The sequence below is a fragment of the Coccinella septempunctata genome, chromosome 1 (assembly GCF_907165205.1).
Source record: "Coccinella septempunctata chromosome 1, icCocSept1.1, whole genome shotgun sequence".
Lineage (NCBI taxonomy): Eukaryota > Metazoa > Arthropoda > Insecta > Coleoptera > Coccinellidae > Coccinella > Coccinella septempunctata.
In genome coordinates, this window is record NC_058189.1 from 28,054,547 (window position 1) to 28,075,575 (window position 21,029).

Genomic DNA, 21,029 nt, shown 5'->3' on the forward strand with positions numbered 1-21,029 from the left:
TGTGCCCGGACAATCTAGTGCAACAGCGAAAGTGTGAAAATGAAATGTGTGAAATGTTTGAGTGAATTAATGAGAAAAGTTGACTACAGGATTTTCGATGAATGTCATCGTAGAAGAAGTTCCCGAATATTGATTTTTCCAATTTTTCATTTGACTTGTCCTCACATTGTAAATGTTTTAAGGTACCAATAAATACCTAATTATTATTATTATATCAATGTATTAAGATGAACAGCCACAAATACGCGCCAATTGTCCTGTTAATTGTTTATTCATGTGAAATTTTTGTACGAAGGTGAAGTTCATCTTTTTCTAATAAACTTTTTAGGAATTTCACTTCCAATCTCTGAAACAAAATCAATTAAAAAATAAAATAAACGATTTGCTCCTGCGTAAATTCTTGCACTAATTTGTCAGAAGCAAATCAACAAGAAGAAGGAACTGTCATCCGGTAACTTCTCTTGGATGTTAAGAGGAAAAGGCATTTTAGCGCATACTTTAGAAAGGTCGTCATATAGTTTCCTGCATTCGTGATCTTTGAGAGAACATGAAAAGAAAATGTGCTGCAAATCTCCTCTCTCTCCACATTCACAAAGGTCACTGTCTTTGACCTGGATCTTAGCTAAGTGGGCAGGTGAACAGCAGTGGTTTGCCCTGAGTCTATTCATTGTTGTCAGATTGCCTCTAGGGAGATCAATTGAGTGGAACCATGGTTTTTTATGGAAGTGGGTCATGTTAATCATGGTATAGTAGAGATGACCCCTAAGGAGCGAAGATCGTTTCCATTTCGACCTCCACTTCTCCCATATGTTTCGTTTGAATGAGGGCCAATTTTCTCTTATGTCTCCTTTGATAGGAAGGGGACTAGGGAGTTTGCTACCTTCTTTAGCCAAACGGTCTGCATGATCATTGCCTGAAATGTTTGTATGGCTGGGAACCCAGACAAATTCAATATTACGGTTGGACTGAGAGAGTGTAGAAAGTCGGTTTCGGATTGAAAGGGTTATAGTATCATTATTGGAGTGGGGTAGCCAGATTTTTATCTTTTCAAGGGCGGACTTGGAGTCTGAAATGATGATAGTATTAGTGTTAGACGTTTCTTCAACTATAGACAGAGCTTTATCGATCGCAAGGAGTTCAGCGGATGAGATGTAGAAGTACGAGGGCGGTACGACTCACTCGCCCGAAAACTCTTTGAATCGAAAGATCAGTGCCCAGAAAATGTATTGCCCCGAAGGATCACTCGCCAGAAAATACCGCCCACTACCTCCTGATTGGCCGACTGACCAAAAGACAATTGTCTGTCATCTTTGTCTAACCATTTATGAAGTTTGACAGAAGTTAGGCACAGATTTTTGATATGATTGTACAAGTTGGGGATTTAATTTTAAATTTTGTATTTGTACAGCTGACAGCTGACCATAGATAACCTAACCTGTTTGTTTATATTTACATAACCGTTACAGTCGGAGCCGGAAACTTTCTGATTTTTATTCGACTTATTACACTAATAAATGAGACCATTGATATTGATACTTTGAAAGCAATCTGATGATTACATGCATTAAGAGTTCTTCTTTTGGGTACATCAAACTTTCCATTTTCCAAAAATAAAAGTAGGTATCGAATGAATTGTACAGAACAAGTACCATTCTATTCAGTTATATATATATTTTTTTAGGTAATATTAGATGATCGAAATACTCGAAAATCTGGAGCATTCTCAAATAACAAAACTAAAATTTTAAATGATAATCAAATGTGATTTAAACCAATACATTTTATCGAGGAGTAGAATGAGTATCTGTTTTTGAAGTGGTCAGTGAGAGTCGGCAATCTCAAGTTCCCGATACTTATCACTTTCAATCCCTCAAGAAAATGCAGAATTTTCTTGAATTGAATAAATTTTATGGATTACAAGAGACAATGTATGAAAACGTTATAACATTCTCCTCAAATATGATTTCCCAAAGAAGATAATATATGAATACTGATGGAAGAATCAATTTCGGCCCGAAAAATGCCTTTTAATATAAAATATTTCAGCTTATTTTGTGAAAAGTTATTATTCGTACAATTCACTGCTAGGGAGAAAGGGTCTTTTACTGGAGCTCTTTTATCATACACCAGATTGTGTGGTATCCCGTCACATTAAACTCTACTAAAACTTTATCTCATACTGTTGCTTTACTCATTGTTGGATGTTGAACATTGTTATGCTTATTATCAAAAAAATATATCGTGGGCAAACAATCAAAACCCACTAAATCCCTTTTTTTTTTGGTAAAATGCCATTTTATCACCTGTAAAAGATCTTTAACTCCAAAACCATCTTTCCAAGCAATCTATAACCTTCATAATTTACATCAAGCCCTCAATAGTCTAACATTCAACAGTAAAAACCTATCAAGTCCACTTAGGGGAATTCTCAGAATGCAATGGGTTATGATTGTATGCTCACGATATATAGATAGATGTAATCAATCAATCAATCAATGATCGAAGTAACATTTCATTTATGTCAACATTACACATTAAGCATGGATTTCACAAAACTACCATTGTCCGATCAACAATATGACAGTCCCTCGGTTTCCTAAACCAAATCACTGTTACTTTTGCATTTCTGAATATTTGGAAGGAGTATCAATTGAGAATCATTGAATGGAGGTGTATATAGATCATAATTGGATGCCAGAATGATATTCTGAATGCTCATGACTGAATTATCAATTGCAAAGAAATTGACGTTTATATGTCAAGCAAGCTTTGACTCCCAGATCAAGCTTTGTGAAACCGGGGATAAGGCTTACATTAATTGTGAATGAGCTGTAAACAGTGAATTATTGATTTGAGACTGTAGGCTTCACAGTTTCATTTTTTCCGAGTACATTCTTGATATATCATTTCATATTTCATGTATTTTCAAGTGAAATAGAAATTTTTCATATCTCTTTTCTTTCATTTCACAAATCCTATCACTATTTCAATATTATAATATCTTTGAAAATGGAGATTTAGCAGAGTGGGAATGGGATTGAAGAGCAACAGAGAGCAAATTTTTCTTGGGATGTGCCAGAATTATTTTTTCTTCAGAGTTATGGGTATATAATAATAATGAGGAAAATTTTTCTTGATTGAAATGTTCATTAAGGTTTCATAAAAAAACTATGCTATAATGAGTTTTAATTAATTGAGGGAATAATAGAAAACAGTGTGTAATTGTAACATTAAGATACGAAAAAGAAGAAATTAAGAATAATACAAATAATTATCAGATACAAACAAATAAATTGTATGATGACTGTAAGTTTCAATTTTTACAATGGCTTGGACCAGGTGCGTCAAAGCTTCGGCGGGCCTTGGTACATAAAGAAATTACAGGCCCCCCGTTGGTTTTAGGTGTTAGCATTGTATAAAATACAGGCCGATTCTTCCGAATCGGCTCGGTTTAAAATATTCAGTAAGGGCGATCCTACGGGAGGGGGGATAAAGAGGGTAATTACCCCTCCAGAGCCCACAACGATTTCGATTTCATTTATGAAAAAACTGAGAAAAAACAATATTATATAATGAAATGAAAAGAAGAGATTCCTTGTACAATTTTAAGAGAAAAATATGCCAGCTCTGGACACTTGCAAATAATGTATTCAGCTGTTTCTGCTTCTGATCGACAGAGACTACAAATCTCATCTCCTGACTCACCCATACGGTGCAAATGATATTTGTACCGACAGTGCCCTGTCAGCAGTCCCACCATCACCCGAGGCTCAGCTCGTGACAAGTTTAGCAGTTTTCTGGTGTAGAGGTCGATGAAATCATCATGAATTTCTTTGACTGAGTAAGTCCAGGAGTGTTTCTCCAGAGGGTTAGTCTGTTGTTCAACTCCCATTGTTGGATCCCATTTGTATTGGTACTTTCCGAGCCCACAGAAAGGCTAAGGTCCAGCAGGATGCTCTTTTTGCAAGTTCATCGGCTTTCTCGTTTCCTTCAACAACACTATATAGTGCCCTGGGTACCCATATATAGTAGAGTCACTTTGTTGTCTCTGGCCAGTTGCTTTATGGTATTACGGCACTCCCATGTCAACAGAGATCTCTGGCAGTGTGATTCCAGGGACCTCGGCGTGGCCTGGCTGTCCTTGGTGATATAGATATGCGCACCTTTGAAGTTCATTTTAAGACACTCCTGAGCGCATACGTAAACAGCCAGTGTCTAGGTCTTCAAAATAGAGGGTTCACCTCCCAGGGCTTTGGAGATCCTCAATTTAGGTCCATATTCGCCAATGCCAATGCCTATTTTTGATCCATCAGTAAACCACGTGGATGACTTTTTGTCCAAACGATTTAGAAAAGTTATATTGCACTAGGACGGTCAGCTTTAATCGTTTCAAAGGGCGTTTCGAAATCGAAAATGATTGGTATAAACATCCCATGGTTTTTCCAAGAGGTTTGAGTCCAGTGGATTCAATATCCTCATATGTCCAACCCAGTTTTCGTGTAGGAGATTCCCGTTAAGGGATGTTCTTATTGCTTCTAGAAGGCTACTGTAATGAGAAAATGGGTTTTCAAACCTATTCCCTCATTTTAGAATAATTATTTTAGTTTTCATTTTTAAATAATTTTGTTTCGAATTAATTTCCGAAAAATATCTTTTCGAATTTCCAATTCAGGATTCCGACATCGTTTGGAATTGTAAACATACCGTACCGTTTTTATTCCGTTTTTATTTCCTAAAAACGATGTCGCACCGTATAAAACATCCTGAATTGGAAGATAACCGAGGTTTTTTTGTTCGCTAGCACAGATAAGTCGAAATTAAGACGTTTTCATCGACGCAAATTTACCGAATTTCGACTGTCGGGCACATCTGATTTCCGCACCCCCCCCTGTGGGTATAAAATCAGATGTTCCCCCGCAGGCCACTTCACTTACGATTTATTTTCCTGGTTGTTATAACTTACGACTTTCGCTTGACTTCCGATTTTCACTCTTACCTTACGCCGTTGAGTTTTAGCATAAGATTTCTTTTGAGTTTTGGGTTCATTTTTTGCCGTTCAGAATATAAATTTTTAGTTTTGTTTTCTCTCAGTAATTACCGTGTACCATTCGGGTGAATTCGAGAGTTGTGAGTGTAAGTGGCCGAATATAGCCCAGAGGTAAGACGACACTCCGTTAGTTTTTTTTTTATTGGAACTTCAGTTTTCCGTCGACATCCCTCTTATACCCGAGTCTGAGTTCCACCCCTATTGTCATTAACGTACCCTGCTGGTGTGGATACCCGGGGGGTAGGCGAAGGCACTTTGGGGTGGCTCACCCTTTCCCGAAATTTCCCGTCTTATCTAGTTCCACCCCTACTGTCGTTAAAATACCCTGCTGGTGTGGATACCCGGGGGGTACCGAGGACACTTTGGGGTGGCGCACCCTTTCCTCAGTTCCCGTCCTTTTTACCCCGTTCCTGTGTTCACCTCTACGGTTAGGGAGGCATTCTGCTGGTGTGGATATCCGGGGAGTGCCGAACGAGCCTAAGGGTGAGCCGTCGTATTTCTGTGCTGTCTTTCATCCCCTAACCTGGCTGAAGTCCAATATCTGTCCGTCAAGTGTACGTCTCAGGTTCTGGCTGGCGAACAAGTCCGTTAACCCCCGTATAACGTTTGAGATCGGATCCAGTGTTATTCCGTCCGTTTTGCCCTGTAAATTTCACTGATTTCGAGTCACTGAATTCTGTAATAGTGTTATTTGTGTTCCCCTTTTACGAATCGACAAATAAAAGTTGTAGGTATACGTTGATTCTGCCCATCATTGTGCGTCGCTAACACCCTAGACACCAGGGAACCCTGTCTCCGGCTAGTAGCTGCCAGGGTAGGTTTGCTATTCTCCCTTAAAGAAAAGCTGGCGCTCGAGTCAGCCGAGGAAAACCCCGTTACACTACATTTCCTCACATGTAAGTGTAGGGAAGGCAGATCAAGTGTGGCCTCAAGCGCTGCTGTAGGAGATGTATGGATAGCTCCCCTAGCACCAACACAGGCCAGCCTTTGCTGTTTCTGCAGCAGGAATGGAACAATAGGGTGGAAAATACCAACGGGAGAAGACTAAAGATTTATGCTGAAAAACTTAATGCAGTTGTGATAGGACCTGATATACCGACCTACATACCAAGAGTAAATGGACTACCCGATGTACTGGACATTGTCGTAATGAAAGACATCACTGAAGAAATCAGCATTGATACAATAGAAGACGGAACTTCAGACCCCATTCCCATAGAATTCATAGTGGGACATGGCCCAAGAAACGAAGAAGAGACACAAACCAAGGATCGCACAGACTGGGAGAAATATAAGAATTTACTTCAGGAGAAAATCACGGAAATTCCCCGAATAAACACCCGAGATGAATTAGATGAAGCAGTTGAAAAATTGGAAAATCAAATAAAAGAAGCCTATGAAGAAAGCACCAAGAGAATAAGGAAACCAATTCCGAAACATTCACATGGAGATACGCCAAGGGATATAAAGGAACTTATAAAAAAGAACAGAAGACTCTACAGAACAACAAAAAGAGAAGAAGACAAGAAGAAACTGAAAAAGCATAGTCAGATATTGAAAAATGCTTTAACAGAACTGCGTAATAAAAGATGGCACCAGAGATTAAGTGAACTGAACACAAAAGATCACTCGGCTTGGAAAATGCAAAAACGCTTACGACGAGAACGGACAGTTATACCTCCACTGCAAGGAGCAAACGGAATGGTATATACGAGACTTGAAAAAGCCGAGGCACTTGCCGACTCAATTGAGAGAGAAGCCAGAATAAACTACAGAAATTATGATGACAATGAAGATCTAGAAGAAGAATAACTGATGATGGAACCACCGGATACCGAAATCATTCCAAAACCGGCTTCACCAACAGAAATCAGAGAGATCATAATGAAACTGAAAAACCGGAAAGCACCGGGAGAAGATAGGATAACGAATTATATGTTGAAGAAATTGCCTAGAAAAGGAATAGCAGCCTTGACGAATATAAAAAATGGAGTGATGAGGACCGAATTCTACCCAAAGAGATGGAAAACTGCAGAAATGATAGTTTTCAATAAGCCTGGAAAGGAACGGAAATTTCCTCAAAATTATAGACCAATCAGCCTACTATCAGCACTAGGAAAAATCGTCGAGAGGGTTATCGCCAAAAGGCTGAATGAGGAAACAGAAATGTTGAAGATAATTCCACCCGAACAATTTGGATTTCGACGAGAACATTCGACTGAACTCCAAATACTACGGCTCATAGAATACGTCACCGAAGGAATGCAGACCAAACAGGCCACAGGATTAGTTCTGATGGATATCGAGAGAGCTTTTGATAGAGTATGGCACGAAGGCCTAATCTACAAGATGAAAAAAGCAGGATATTCGACCAAGCTATGCAAGATTATAAGGAACTATTTATTCCGAAGACCGAGAGATCAGTTCAGGATTTAAATGTAATGAAAGAAGAGCTTAGCCTATAAAAGCTATAGGCAGCATACAACTATCAACACGACTATGATCGTGTGAGAGTCCAGAAACCATAAGAGTCAACTGGTTAATAGGCAAAATGCCCGGAACCTATGAAGAAGCAGTTAAGGGTTTTTAGTGGGTCTCGAGCTCAGAGAGTGAGAATACCCACACTGTTCCCCCTCAGGAGAGGATGTATTCGTCTGTTTTGCAGATTTTCCTCCTGCTACACCAAGAAAAAAAAAAAGCTTGCCTCTCACAGTCACCACTATGTCATCGGCGTATGCCAGGGCTATAAGAGCCACCTGCCGTTAGCCTCTTCAGAAGATCGTCCATGACCAGACTCCACAGCAGAGGTGATAGTGAATTGGTAATTTTTCATTTTATCTGGCCCTCCCCTCAAAAAGTTTGCCCATGTCTAACCTAGACATTGGCTGTTTACGTATGCGCTCAGGAGTGTCTTAAAATGAACTTCAAAGGTGCGCATATCTATATCACCAAGGACAGCCAGGCCACGCCGAGGTCCCTGGAATCACACTGCCAGAGATCTCTGTTGACATGGGAGTGCCGTAATACCATAAAGCAACTGGCCAGAGACAACAAAGTGACTCTACTATATATGGGTACCCAGGGCACTATATAGTGTTGTTGAAGGAAACGAGAAAGCCGATGAACTTGCAAAAAGAGCATCCTGCTGGACCTTAGCCTTTCTGTGGGCTCGGAAAGTACCAATACAAATGGGATCCAACAATGGGAGTTGAACAACAGACTAACCCTCTGGAGAAACACTCCTGGACTTACTCAGTCAAAGAAATTCATGATGATTATTTCATCGACCTACACCAGAAAACTGCTAAAGTTGTCACGAGCTGAGCCTCGGGTGATGGTGGGACTGCTGACAGGGCACTGTCGGTACAAATATCATTTGCACCGTATGGGTGAGTCAGGAGATGAGATTTGTAGTCTCTGTCGATCAGAAGCAGAAACAGCTGAATACATTATTTGCAAGTGTCCAGAGCTGGCATATTTTTCTCTTAAAATTGTACAAGGAATCTCTTCTTTTCATTTCATTATATAATATTGTTTTTTCTCAGTTTTTTCATAAATGAAATCGAAATCGTTGTGGGCTCTGGAGGGGTAATTACCCTCTTTATCCCCCCTCCCGTAGGATCGCCCTTACTGAATATTTTAAACCGAGCCGATTCGGAAGAATCGGCCTGTATTTTATACAATGCTAACACCTAAAACCAACGGGGGGCCTGTAATTTCTTTATGTACCAAGGCCCGCCGAAGCTTTGACGCACCTGGTCCAAGCCATTGTAAAAATTGAAACTTACAGTCATCATACAATTTATTTGTTTGTATCTGATAATTATTTGTATTATTCTTAATTTCTTCTTTTTCGTATCTTAATGTTACAATTACACACTGTTTTCTATTATTCCCTCAATTAATTAAAACTCATTATAGCATAGTTTTTTTATGAAACCTTAATGAACATTTCAATCAAGAAAAATTTTCCTCATTATTATTATATACCCATAACTCTGAAGAAAAAATAATTCTGGCACATCCCAAGAAAAATTTGCTCTCTGTTGCTCTTCAATCCCATTCCCACTCTGCTAAATCTCCATTTTCAAAGATATTATAATATTGAAATAGTGATAGGATTTGTGAAATGAAAGAAAAGAGATATGAAAAATTTCTATTTCACTTGAAAATACATGAAATATGAAATGATATATCAAGAATGTACTCGGAAAAAATGAAACTGTGAAGCCTACAGTCTCAAATCAATAATTCACTGTTTACAGCTCATTCACAATTAATGTAAGCCTTATCCCCGGTTTCACAAAGCTTGATCTGGGAATCAAAGCTTGCTTGACATATAAACGTCAATTTCTTTGCAATTGATAATTCAGTCATGAGCATTCAGAATATCATTCTGGCATCCAATTATGATCTATATACACCTCCATTCAATGATTCTCAATTGATACTCCTTCCAAATATTCAGAAATGCAAAAGTAACAGTGATTTGGTTTAGGAAACCGAGGGACTGTCATATTGTTGATCGGACAATGGGAGTTTTGTGAAATCCATGCTTAATGTGTAATGTTGACATAAATGAAATGTTACTTCGATCATTGATTGATTGATTGATTGCATCTATCTATATATCGTGAGCATACAATCATAACCCATTGCATTCTGAGAATTCCCCTAAGTGGACTTGATAGGTTTTTACTGTTGAATGTTAGACTATTGAGGGCTTGATGTAAATTATGAAGGTTATAGATTGCTTGGAAAGATGGTTTTGGAGTTAAAGATCTTTTACAGGTGATAAAATGGCATTTTACCAAAAAAAAAGGGATTTAGTGGGTTTTGATTGTTTGCCCACGATATATTTTTATGATAATAAGCATAACAATGTTCAACATCCAACAATGAGTAAAGCAACAGTATGAGATAAAGTTTTAGTAGAGTTTAATGTGACGGGATACCACACAATCTGGTGTATGATAAAAGAGCTCCAGTAAAAGACCCTTTCTCCCTAGCAGTGAATTGTACGAATAATAACTTTTCACGAAATAAGCTGAAATATTTTATATTAAAAGGCATTTTTCGGGCCGAAATTGATTCTTCCATCAGTATTCATATATTATCTTCTTTGGGAAATCATATTTGAGGAGAATGTTATAACGTTTTCATACATTGTCTCTTGTAATCCATAAAATTTATTCAATTCAAGAAAATTCTGCATTTTCTTGAGGGATTGAAAGTGATAAGTATCGGGAACTTGAGATTGCAGACTCTCACTGACTACTTCGAAAACAGATACTCATTCTACTCCTCGATAAAATGTATTGGTTTAAATCACATTTGATTATCATTTAAAATTTTAGTTTTGTTATTTGAGAATGCTCCAGATTTTTGAGTATTTCGATCATCTAATATTACCTAAAAAAATATATATATAACTGAATAGAATGGTACTTGTTCTGTACAATTCATTCGATACCTACTTTTATTTTTGGAAAATGGAAAGTTTGATGTACCCAAAAGAAGAACTCTTAATGCATGTAATCATCAGATTGCTTTCAAAGTATCAATATCAATGGTCTCATTTAATTAGTGTAATAAGTCGAATAAAAATCAGAAAGTTTCCGGCACCGACTGTAACGGTTATGTAAATATAAACAAACAGGTTAGGTTATCTATGGTCAGCTGTCAGCTGTACAAAATTTAAAATTAAATCCCCAACTTGTACAATCATATCAAAAATCTGTGCCTAACTTCTGTCAAACTTCATAAATGGTTAGACAAAGATGACAGACAATTGTCCTTTGGTCAGTCGGCCAATCAGGAGATAGTGGGCGGTATTTTCTGGCGAGTGATCCTTCGGGGCAATATATTTTCTGGGCACTGATCTTTCGATTCAAAGAGTTTTCGGGCGACCGATCCCTACTCTACGAGGGGACGCACCCTCTGAGCTGAAAACACCTATACCAACCTGGTCCCGAATTTTTGAGGCATCTGTGAATAGCCGGGAGTGATGGGGAAACCTCTCTTCGCATCTCTTAACAAACAAATGTGAGTTGTCCAAGTCCTCCTTCCGAAGGTTTAAAGAGCAATAGTCGACATCAAGGTAGTGGACGGACAAAGGAAACTGAAAACAAGGAAGACGGCAAGAGGAGAAAAAACAATCTGTCTCAGGTAGCAAACTGAGAGCCTCTAATAGAGGTGGTGCAGATCGACCACCCCCATGCATGGCGCCAAGATGACAGCAGTGACATCTTCTGAAGGAGGGGGTTGGGGGATATTCTAGCTACCCTAGAAACAAATTTGGCAGCCAACCAGATACGACGGTGGGAAAGAGGAAGTTGTTTACTCTCAGCCAGAAGGACATTTATTGGGGTGGACTTCATGTATCCGAAAGCCACCCGGATGGCAGAAAATTGGACCCTATCAAGTCGAGACAGAATGGGCTTGGTACATCTTCCCAAGAAAATAGACCCATAGTCAAGAAAGGGAAGAACTATGGCTTTGTAGATAGTTAACATGGTTTGAGGGTGTGAACCCCACCATGTACGACATAGGGCTTTCATGACGTTAATGTTTCGGTTGGCTTTCGAACACATGTTTTCGATATGAAGGGACCAGTTCATATTGACATGTAAGGTTACTCCGGAGATTGACCAAAGTTTTTCTCTTGTGGAAGCACATAGCAGCAGACTTCTCTGCCGAGACAGTGAGTCTCCTACTCTAAGTCCATTGCTCAATCAATGTTAGTGCCTGGGTCATTCTTTCAAAGGCGTCTTTGAAGGATTTTCCATACGATATTATTGTGGTATCATCCGCATATTGGATTACCTCAATGCCTGGGACGTTCAAGAAGGAGGACAGTCCTTTAACGAAAAAATTAAAGAGATTGCAGCTATCAGGAGAACCCTGGGCTAGGCCTAGAAAAGATGTTTTTGGGCCAATAAGTTTGTTAAAACAAGGGTCTACCAAGAAAACCTTCCTTCCCACGGTTAGTTTTTGCAGGACATAATCAACGTTCCTACGCAGTCTCTGTTTCTATGAATTGACAATTAATGTCAAACAAAAGATAGAATTCAGAAGATTTTCGAAAATTGATTTCGAAAATTGATTTTCGTCTGATGAAGGATTTTGATATAGACTCCGAAACGTTACAATATAAAATTATAATTTAAACATTCTTTATTTTCAGTTCATTGTCAGGCAAAAATTTTTTCTAGATGATTTGCTCCTGACAAATTAGTGCAAGAATTTACGCAGGAGCAAATCGTTTATTTCATTTTTTAATTGATTTTCTTTCAGAGATTGGGAGTGAAAACCCTAAAAAGTTTATTAGGAAATGCAGAATCCTCCCAGAATAAATTTCAATCGATATCTGAAGTTCATCTTGAATTGAAACTTCCTTTAATTCCTTTTACTTATATTGATGCAAGATGATTTTTATTGAAGATTTGAATATTCTTGTAATTATCATATAATTCCCAACCACTGCATCATATGCTTTTCATCTTCGGGTTAATATTTTTGAAATCTATCTAACTTATCAATTAATGTTAATTCCTAACTTATCTGTTAATTCTAACTTATCTGTTAATTCCTTCGAGAGATACCTATTCCCAACCTTTTATCTTCGGGTTAATATTTTTGAAATCTACAACTGATTTAACGTATTCAAACCTTAGCCAAAAAAGATAACGAATATTAACTCTCCTCAAGCTAGTGCATATTATGATATTATACTGATCTTTTGTATTTTCCATGCAAATAACTGGATTTGGTGTGCCTTCAATCAGTTCGTATAAACTTCAATGATGTTCGTCCCATATTTTCCGGAGAGATTCGATATTGTGATAAAAAAACGTAATAATAGAAACTTTTACTTAGAACGGGCAACATAGCGTTGATTTAAAACCCAAAAATGTTTTGACAAGCTTCATTACCATACATTTTCCTACTATACAGAGTGAAATGTGTCAAATTTCCATGGCCAACCGAGTGCTAAAATAAAAAAAACACAGATTCTTATATTTCCATTCGGTTTCTGCACAACTACCAACGGACTCACAAAATCTGAAAGGGAATCTTCACTAGGTTTGATTATCCGCTCTTGAATCATAGACTCAAGTTCATCTTTTACCTTTTCTCTCCAAGCATAGGGAAATTTTCTACGACATGGTATAGAAAACGGAGTGTTATCTCTTTTCAATTGAATATGTACCGGTTTACCGGTCATGGCTTTCAATTCACCTTCACTACCAAAGACATCTGAATATTCTTTAATCAATTTCTCAAGAATTATTTCGATTTCTTTATGGCTCAGGAAAGTTTTTATGCAGAATTCCTAAATCAATCATAGCTCGCCTGTTGATTAAAATTTCCCTCACATTCCGGCAAATATATAAAATTATTTTTGATGTTCTTGATCCATAAGTAACCTCAAATTCAACGAAATCTAAAACTATTATTATTGAACCATCAGCGAAATTAAGTTCAATTTTAAACGATTCCATTTGATATCTTGATATTTTCATTCGTTCAAGAAATTTTCACCTGCAACACAAACTTCAGCACCTGTATCAGGCGTCATTTTAGGTACATCTTATTTTTTTTTAAATCCTATAACTTGAATTAAAATCTCAATTTGACAATTCATTTCATAGCTTTGTTTCATCTTTGATATAGATATAAAAGTTAAATTTATTCGTTCATCATTTTTAGTATCGACATTTGAAATATTCTTTTTACCACAGCACTCCGAATAATGACCTTTGTAGCCGCATTTTTCGCAAATTGCATTATATGCTGGACATAAACGTAGGTGCTGGTGCCATTTTTTAGAACATCTAGGGTATTTTTTTCGAACAAATATTACTTATTTTACATAATTGAGATTGTTTTTCTTTCCTCTGCGCAATTTCAATTTCACCTCGGGATCATACAACCAAGGGCGGCTCGTCAGAGGAGGCAAGGGAGGCTAAGCCTCCTCATAAAGCTTAGAGCTAAAATACATTCACTTCGAGCATGTCCTCATTTTCAGAAAGTAATTTCTATATAAATTTACCGAACACCTGAACTAGATATTCAGATAAAAATTATTTCATTTTTCGGTCCTCCGCTCATAAAAATCCAGCATAACAATCATACAATCCACCGGCTGCGTACGCGTCCGCCGCGTCGAATGTGAATATTTCCTAGTACTGCCTATTCGGACGGAGGCTGTTGGGCCTGCTGCCTCCGTTGATAGTGTAACTCACGCATACGTTCTCTGGACTCGCATACTAGCCGAACAAGAATTCAGCTGACTTACTGTACCATATTCGCCCGTAAAATGTACCAGAGGAGGCTCAGCTCCCCTGTTCTCCATTGATTCTTTCGTGCCGTCTTCGACTATATTCGCTTGATCTCCGACGGTAGGGGCGTTGTCCGGCGGTAGTTGTTATGATTTCAATTTTTAATTTGAATGTAACGACTTCGTGGAGAACTGGAACTTCGGGAAATTTGTGATATATTCTTGTTAAGATAGGTTGTTTTGTTAGGGCGTTAGGGGTAAGTACTGATACGGATAAAAAAATAAAATGGAATTGAATATTGAGGATTAACTGTACACGTTGTTAAAACCTTTACAAGACCTCCACCAAATTTAATTACACTAAAGTCTACCGAAAGCGTCAGAATAGAAGTTTCAGTGTTGTTTGGTAGTTTTGGTACGATAAATGTGATTGGTTAACTGGATCGATCAAACGGGAAAAATTATTTTGCTGGCCATATTTACTATTTCCTCATCAAACAGAATATACTTCATGGTTCAAAACGGGGTTTTCCGAATTGAAAAATTTACCGCGATCTATCGAAAGGCATAACAAGTAAAAGGAGCATATAGCATCCTCTTGCATTCAAAATTAATCTTAGAACTGACAACTTTTCATTATGTTGAAGAAGTATACTTTATTGACTGATAAGAGTTTGTTCCAACACTCCTCGAAAACTATTAGCCTCCTCAGCTCTCATGACCACGAGCCGCCACTGCATACAACACTTCAATAATATGATCAGTTAGTGTTGTGCATCAATAATTCTATTAATTGATATTCCGGGATGTCGTCCAAAGCTTGAAATGTCAAGTCATTTTCAAATTTTGTTCTTCAATCTTTGAACTCTGCATATGTTAGCGAATCGATTAGTTTCTCAGGACCTGATACAGCAGGGGATAAGCATAATCTTGCACGATTCTGTTCAGTTCTATCATTACCAATACTCATGACTTCACTTGACTTATCAGCTTCATGAATTTTTTGATTGTCTTCACTTGACTTGACTTAGTTTTTTCCATAAATGCTTTCATTTTCTCCATATTTTCTGAGAAATTCTTATTCATTTCAAGCACATTATTTTCCAATAATCTTATTGAATTCTGTGTTGTAGCAATGGATTCTTCCATGAACTTCATCTTGTCAGTTGTTGAATTTGTCTCATTTAATGAATTCTTCCTCTTGGGCATGTTTCCACAATACAAATCCCTTTTTTTCATTATTTAGTGACTATTATTAAATTCGTAATACCGACTGCGCCATGTTATAATAATAAATGATATGGGAACTTATGAGACTTTTATTTGACTGTTCTCTATCTCATGACAACTATGAATCATCTTATACTAACCAAAGATTATAGAGTAGAAAGATAGGAAACGAAGCGACTAGAGTGATGTGAGCGCCATCTGTGTTTCAAATGTGTTTTTAAGGCCCTAAGACTGGTTAAAATTTTAATTCGAAGGACATATGAAATTTTGCGAGATGTCAGAGTCAGATGGCCATTATGATCAAAACGGTTTTGAATGTTTTGATTCTCGTATCCATAGAGAACCTCGTATCGCCTTTTGTTTTTCGAGCCCGTTCTAGTTGCTGATTATTGAAATTGTTGTCTAATTTCTTGGCGAAAACCTCAGAATATCGTTCGAAAATTATTGTATGGTGAAGAAAATGGGAATGTTAGTATTAACTGGTAACATGTGACTCGGTCATTCATTGATTTTTGTTTTCAGTGCTACGAAGTGGATAAAATTTTCAGGGCGTAAAGGCCTGCAAACACTACTGGTTACATCATGTGCAATGAACATTTTACTGCAAGTCGATTGGGAACTGTTTATCCACGTGAATTGTTGTATGCATGAAGCATCCCTTAATGAAGGGCTCATTTAGGGGAAATTATGACTTTTACACGTCCATTCAAAGATTCTCAATTGCCTTCAATATATTCAGAAATGCAAAAGTTTTATGGATTTCGATTTGGGAATCGGGGACTGTTAAATTGTTGTTTGCAAAGTCAAAGTTTTATGAAACCTTCCGTGAGTGTTCATTCGTCAATCAATTTGTATATTGTGTCATAAAGAGACCATACCATGAAGAAATCATGAAAAAGCATGAAGAAATTATACTGACGGGCTTGAATACAAGGCTTGTATACCTCTGTAAGGTTGTTTTCAATTGTGGTTCAGAAAATTTTGTAAATAATATGTAAGTAACGGAAATATGTATCCTATGACGGTAAATTGAATATTGGTTCATATCTATTTCTGATATAAATTGTAAAAATTCAACTCAGTTTATTAATTCGAAACTTTTTCACAGAAAATCACCTTTCAAGTAACTATAGCAGATAACCATGTACTCTTGTATCCTAGTCAAAGCTCTATTCGTTGTCCATAATTTCAAATTTTTGTAAATTTTTTATAGATTGCAAATAAAAATTTATCACATCCAACAGCGTATTTCATTGATACCAATCGATTCCAAAAAATGTTCAGATGAAAACCAACATCCTGGTCACAAAACAAACCATCCTTTCGTTTTGTCGCTCAGGGATGTTTGTTTTCTGGTCTCAACAAGGTCAATATTGAAATTGAATACAAGGAATAGAATTCGAATTTCGCGCCCCTCAATTATAAAAGAGAAAACTGTTATTAAACAGTTTTTCTGTATTGATAATACGTTTTCAGCGCCATCTCATTGTCAAATGTGTTTTCACTGGCCAAAATGTAGTCGGTTTTTAGTACTAGCGATATGAGGGCGTTTCCTATCTTTCTACTCTATAATCTTTGATACTAACTCGATGACTCATAATATAACAACAAGGAATGAACAGATTTGTATTTGGATCAATCTGTGATAATTTCAAGTAATTATTATTCCAATGAACACTATAATAACATTTATATTTATTAGATAAGACCTTTGCTTTCGTAGTTTTTCACTTTTGTGGCCCAAAAAATTCAATTGAATTGTAAAATTAATAAATACCGAATGAGATTCATTTTTTATCAGTTTTTTCTAGGCCGAAACTGAAATAAAATTTCACTTACCATATCAGTATCATAGACTTACTACCCCTTGATAATATATGTCTATGGTCAGTATGAACTAGTTGTTGCGGATAAGATGTCTAAAACTCTGGTGTATTCACTGATTCGATTTTGTTTTCAATTTCGTGGGGATATCGGATCAGTTTCATTTTTCCCAATGTAGGTAGCGCTGTTCAGAATTTGACAGAGCATTGTCAACTGATATTTGAAAATTATTTGAATACTTTCGTACGACTTACGAATATGTTGTATTTATAAGCGATTATTGGTGTGTGAAAATGTATATATAGTTTCGAGAAAGGGATGTAGAACATTCATTTACTCAACAATACAATCAAGAACTACAGCTAAGAATTCGGTGTTGTTGGAATTTGAGGCAGAACCAAATCAGGGGCGGATATAGCTAGGTTTATGGCAACTTCAGCAATTTTTCAAAGATATTGTATTGTAAATACGTAATGTGAATTGCGGGCATGTATTGAGAAACAGAAATACATGAATCTATTCTAGTCTGTTCTTCAAATATTCTTCATGAGTAGATATAGTGAAAATTTCCTTTCCGTCAACTGAATATATTGGACATTTGACCAATCAACTCTGTTCTATTAAAATCACATTGAATTACCCCCCTCATGATTTCAATTTGTGAAACGGAAATTATATTGAAGAAGAATAGTAAATACTCCAAGATGATTCTTAAAATTTTCGTTCCAATATAAATATTAAGAATGTTGATATCGGTTGAAGGAACAATAAAAACCTAGATCTCTATGGCGACGTTTCGGTGGTTTATTTCTCACCTTTCTCACCGGCCTGAGAAAGGTGAGAAATAAACCACCGAAACGTCGCCATAGAGATCTAGGTTTTTATTGTTCCTTCAACCGATATCAACATTCTTAATAGTAAATACTCTCATTCAATAGTGTTGAAATATTGATAGTTGTTTTTGCAACAGCTGACAAAATGAGCCTGTTCATATTTTGAATTCGTTGATCGATGTTTGATATTAACGCAAAACAAAACGAGAGAGTATCATTGGACTTCCTTAGGTAGAACAAGGATAGAACAAAGCAAATGACATGGTGGCGCCGCCACGAAACTGATCCCATATCCCCGATTTTCTGAAATGTTGATGCTCGCAAAAAGTGACAAGTGCATACACCAGTGTTTTAGACATCTTAGTTGCGGACAATAAACGCATCCAAATATATGGGGGATGTGTGGTTCAAAAGTGTAATTGAAGAAATCGACAAAATCAATAAAACATTCTGTGCATCTTGATTATAGAGACATAGACCCTTTAAATATAGGTATCGAACTCACGTCAATCTCACCTTAGATTTCGCCCATTTATTACCAATGATTCACCTAGTACATATAAACCTACGTTTCAATATTTTCGACGAAGATGAATCATAATTTAATTTTTTTCAGGTGAAATGGTTTCCCTCATGTACAAGTTCCTAGTGACGACTTCTATTTCAGTAATATTCACTACAACACTACTCATTTTCTCACAGAAAAAAATAATTTATAAGCCAGAACCTTTAGAAGAATTAAGCTGTTCAAAACTTAATATGGAAGATGTTAATTACATAGTGGAATACACAGAAAAAAATCCCGAAATTTGTAATGCCAGTGAAAACCGTTTGAAACTTTTGATTATTGTAACTTCTGCCCCTTCACATAAAAACTTGAGGTTAGCTATCAGGGATACTTGGGGTAGTGCAACTCTAACAAGAGAAATAGATATCGCCTTTTTACTAGGTTATACCCATAATAAATCCATTGAAGAATCATTACTAATGGAGCAAACTATTTATGGAGATCTTATAAGAGCAAGCTTCATCGATACTTATGACAATATGACGCTGAAAACAATCACAATGCTCCATTGGGCAAATAAATTTTGTAGCAATGCGAAATTTTTGTTGAAAGCAGACGACGATACATTCATTAATATTAATAGATTGATGCTCTATATGGGGTATATTCCTGAAGGAAAGGATGCTCTCTATGGGCATCTGCTCGAAGATCAACCACCTTGTAGAGATGTTTCTTCAAAATATTATTTATCTTTCGAACAATACGAATATGAAATTCTACCAACATTTCTATCTGGATCTTCATATTTATTACCCATGCATGTTACAGAAAAATTGCTTTTGAATGCACAAAGGCGTCCTCTTTTTAAACTGGAGGATATATTCCTTAGCGGCTTTATTGCAGGCGACTTGGGCATACCACTAATTCACACGTCAATGTTTAATCACTTAGAATTATCAAAAAAATCTTATTGCTACTTGAGATCCTTCATAAGTGTTCATTATGTGGATGTTAAACAGCAATACGATCTTTGGCAAATTCTTCTTTATCCCGAAAAATATTGCTATCACAATATATTATTGGAATTACCACAGTAAGAATAAATGAGAATCTTATGAGAAATTGGCTTTTTCACTGCATATCCATATCCTTTCAAGTAATCACTTTCTCAGATTTTTAACTCAAACTCGATTAAATATATTCAGCACATAAAAATTTTTTTTTGGATTATTATTCAAATCAAATCTTTATTTTTCATACGAAATGCTTTTTCAAATACCCAACATACCTACACATATTTATACTATATATTAATAAAATCTGTAACAAATCTGCCGACCCTGCATGAGTATTCAACCAACATAAAGGAGTATAACTTTGACGTTATTGAAGAAGGTAGGAAACTAATTAAGAACCATGTACGAGTATACGTTATTTATGGAATGCAATACATAACATATGAGAGGTACATACATCTAGGATAAGTCATTATGGTCTCCTTATGATATAGAATATATCGGATGTTCAGTACAGAAGAAAAAGCATAAATAAGACATAACTGGTTAATTCAATTAATGCAAGGTGCATGCAGAGGTGAGGCTTTTTTTTGACAGAAGGTACAGCTCATCAAAAGTAAAATTTCACCAAAAATCGTAGGTATATATGGAACATTCATGATGGCGCAGATGGCGGAGCTATCGTCCCATAGATTTGAAAAAAATTCAATGAAATTTCGAATACGGTACTCATAACTGGGGTGAAAACTGTGGAAGAATAGAGACATCGAATAAAATGTGCTTGTGAAGTTATTTGAGAACATACTGATCTTATGGTTGGTGATTTTGCTCATTGCTAATTATTAAGCAAGGTGCGCACATCGTACATCCAGTACGCACATCCAATTTATGTTGACAAATTACTTCTGTGAATAATTAGATTCAATCAATATTTTATTGGTGCGTTTTTCAAACTTGGATACTATAGATTTTTTATTCAAACGTGCCTGTTCAGCCATTTGCTAGTTGCAAAGAGTCACTTTCCCAAACAGTGCGGAAAAAACGTCTGCTATTTCTTTCCCGCACGCAGACGTTTTTTCTAAACGCAAATGTTAAAAAGTGAAAATTAGGATGATAGTTTAGTGTCTGAAAATTAAATATTATGGAAGTTTTTGACGGCATGTAGACAAGAATTGAATTCTGAAAAAAGTACCTGCCACAGCAGGACTCGAACCTACGACTGATTGCCGGTCAGGTGCTCTCCCAACTGATAGCGTTTTCTATTGGAAAAACTAGTGCTGCACTGGAT

The 21,029-nt window shown here is 36.7% G+C and overlaps 1 protein-coding gene and 1 long non-coding RNA gene across 6 annotated transcripts in view; one reads left to right on the forward strand and one right to left on the reverse strand.

Annotated features, from left to right (window-relative positions):
* LOC123315627 (UDP-GalNAc:beta-1,3-N-acetylgalactosaminyltransferase 1-like) overlaps nucleotides 1–20,132 on the forward strand; it is a 77,448-nt gene extending 57,316 nt beyond the window's left edge. For 3 of the 5 annotated variants that reach the window (XM_044901411.1, XM_044901394.1, XM_044901402.1), the window contains exon 2: nucleotides 18,834–20,132. In XM_044901411.1, the coding sequence (XP_044757346.1) occupies nucleotides 18,839–19,822 (984 nt within the window). In that variant the 5' untranslated portion in view covers nucleotides 18,834–18,838 and the 3' untranslated portion in view covers nucleotides 19,823–20,132. Of the gene's footprint in view, nucleotides 1–18,544; nucleotides 18,710–18,753 lie in introns of those variants that run through there. The other 2 variants (XM_044901420.1, XM_044901429.1) reach the window with 2 other exon arrangements.
* LOC123315722 lies at nucleotides 9,190–10,956 on the reverse strand. Its single transcript, XR_006537985.1, has 2 exons — nucleotides 10,525–10,956; nucleotides 9,190–10,459 (listed from the first exon to the last, which is right to left on the reverse strand). It is a non-coding gene; the product is annotated as an uncharacterized LOC123315722 (long non-coding RNA).
* Nucleotides 20,133–21,029: the final 897 nt, after the last annotated feature.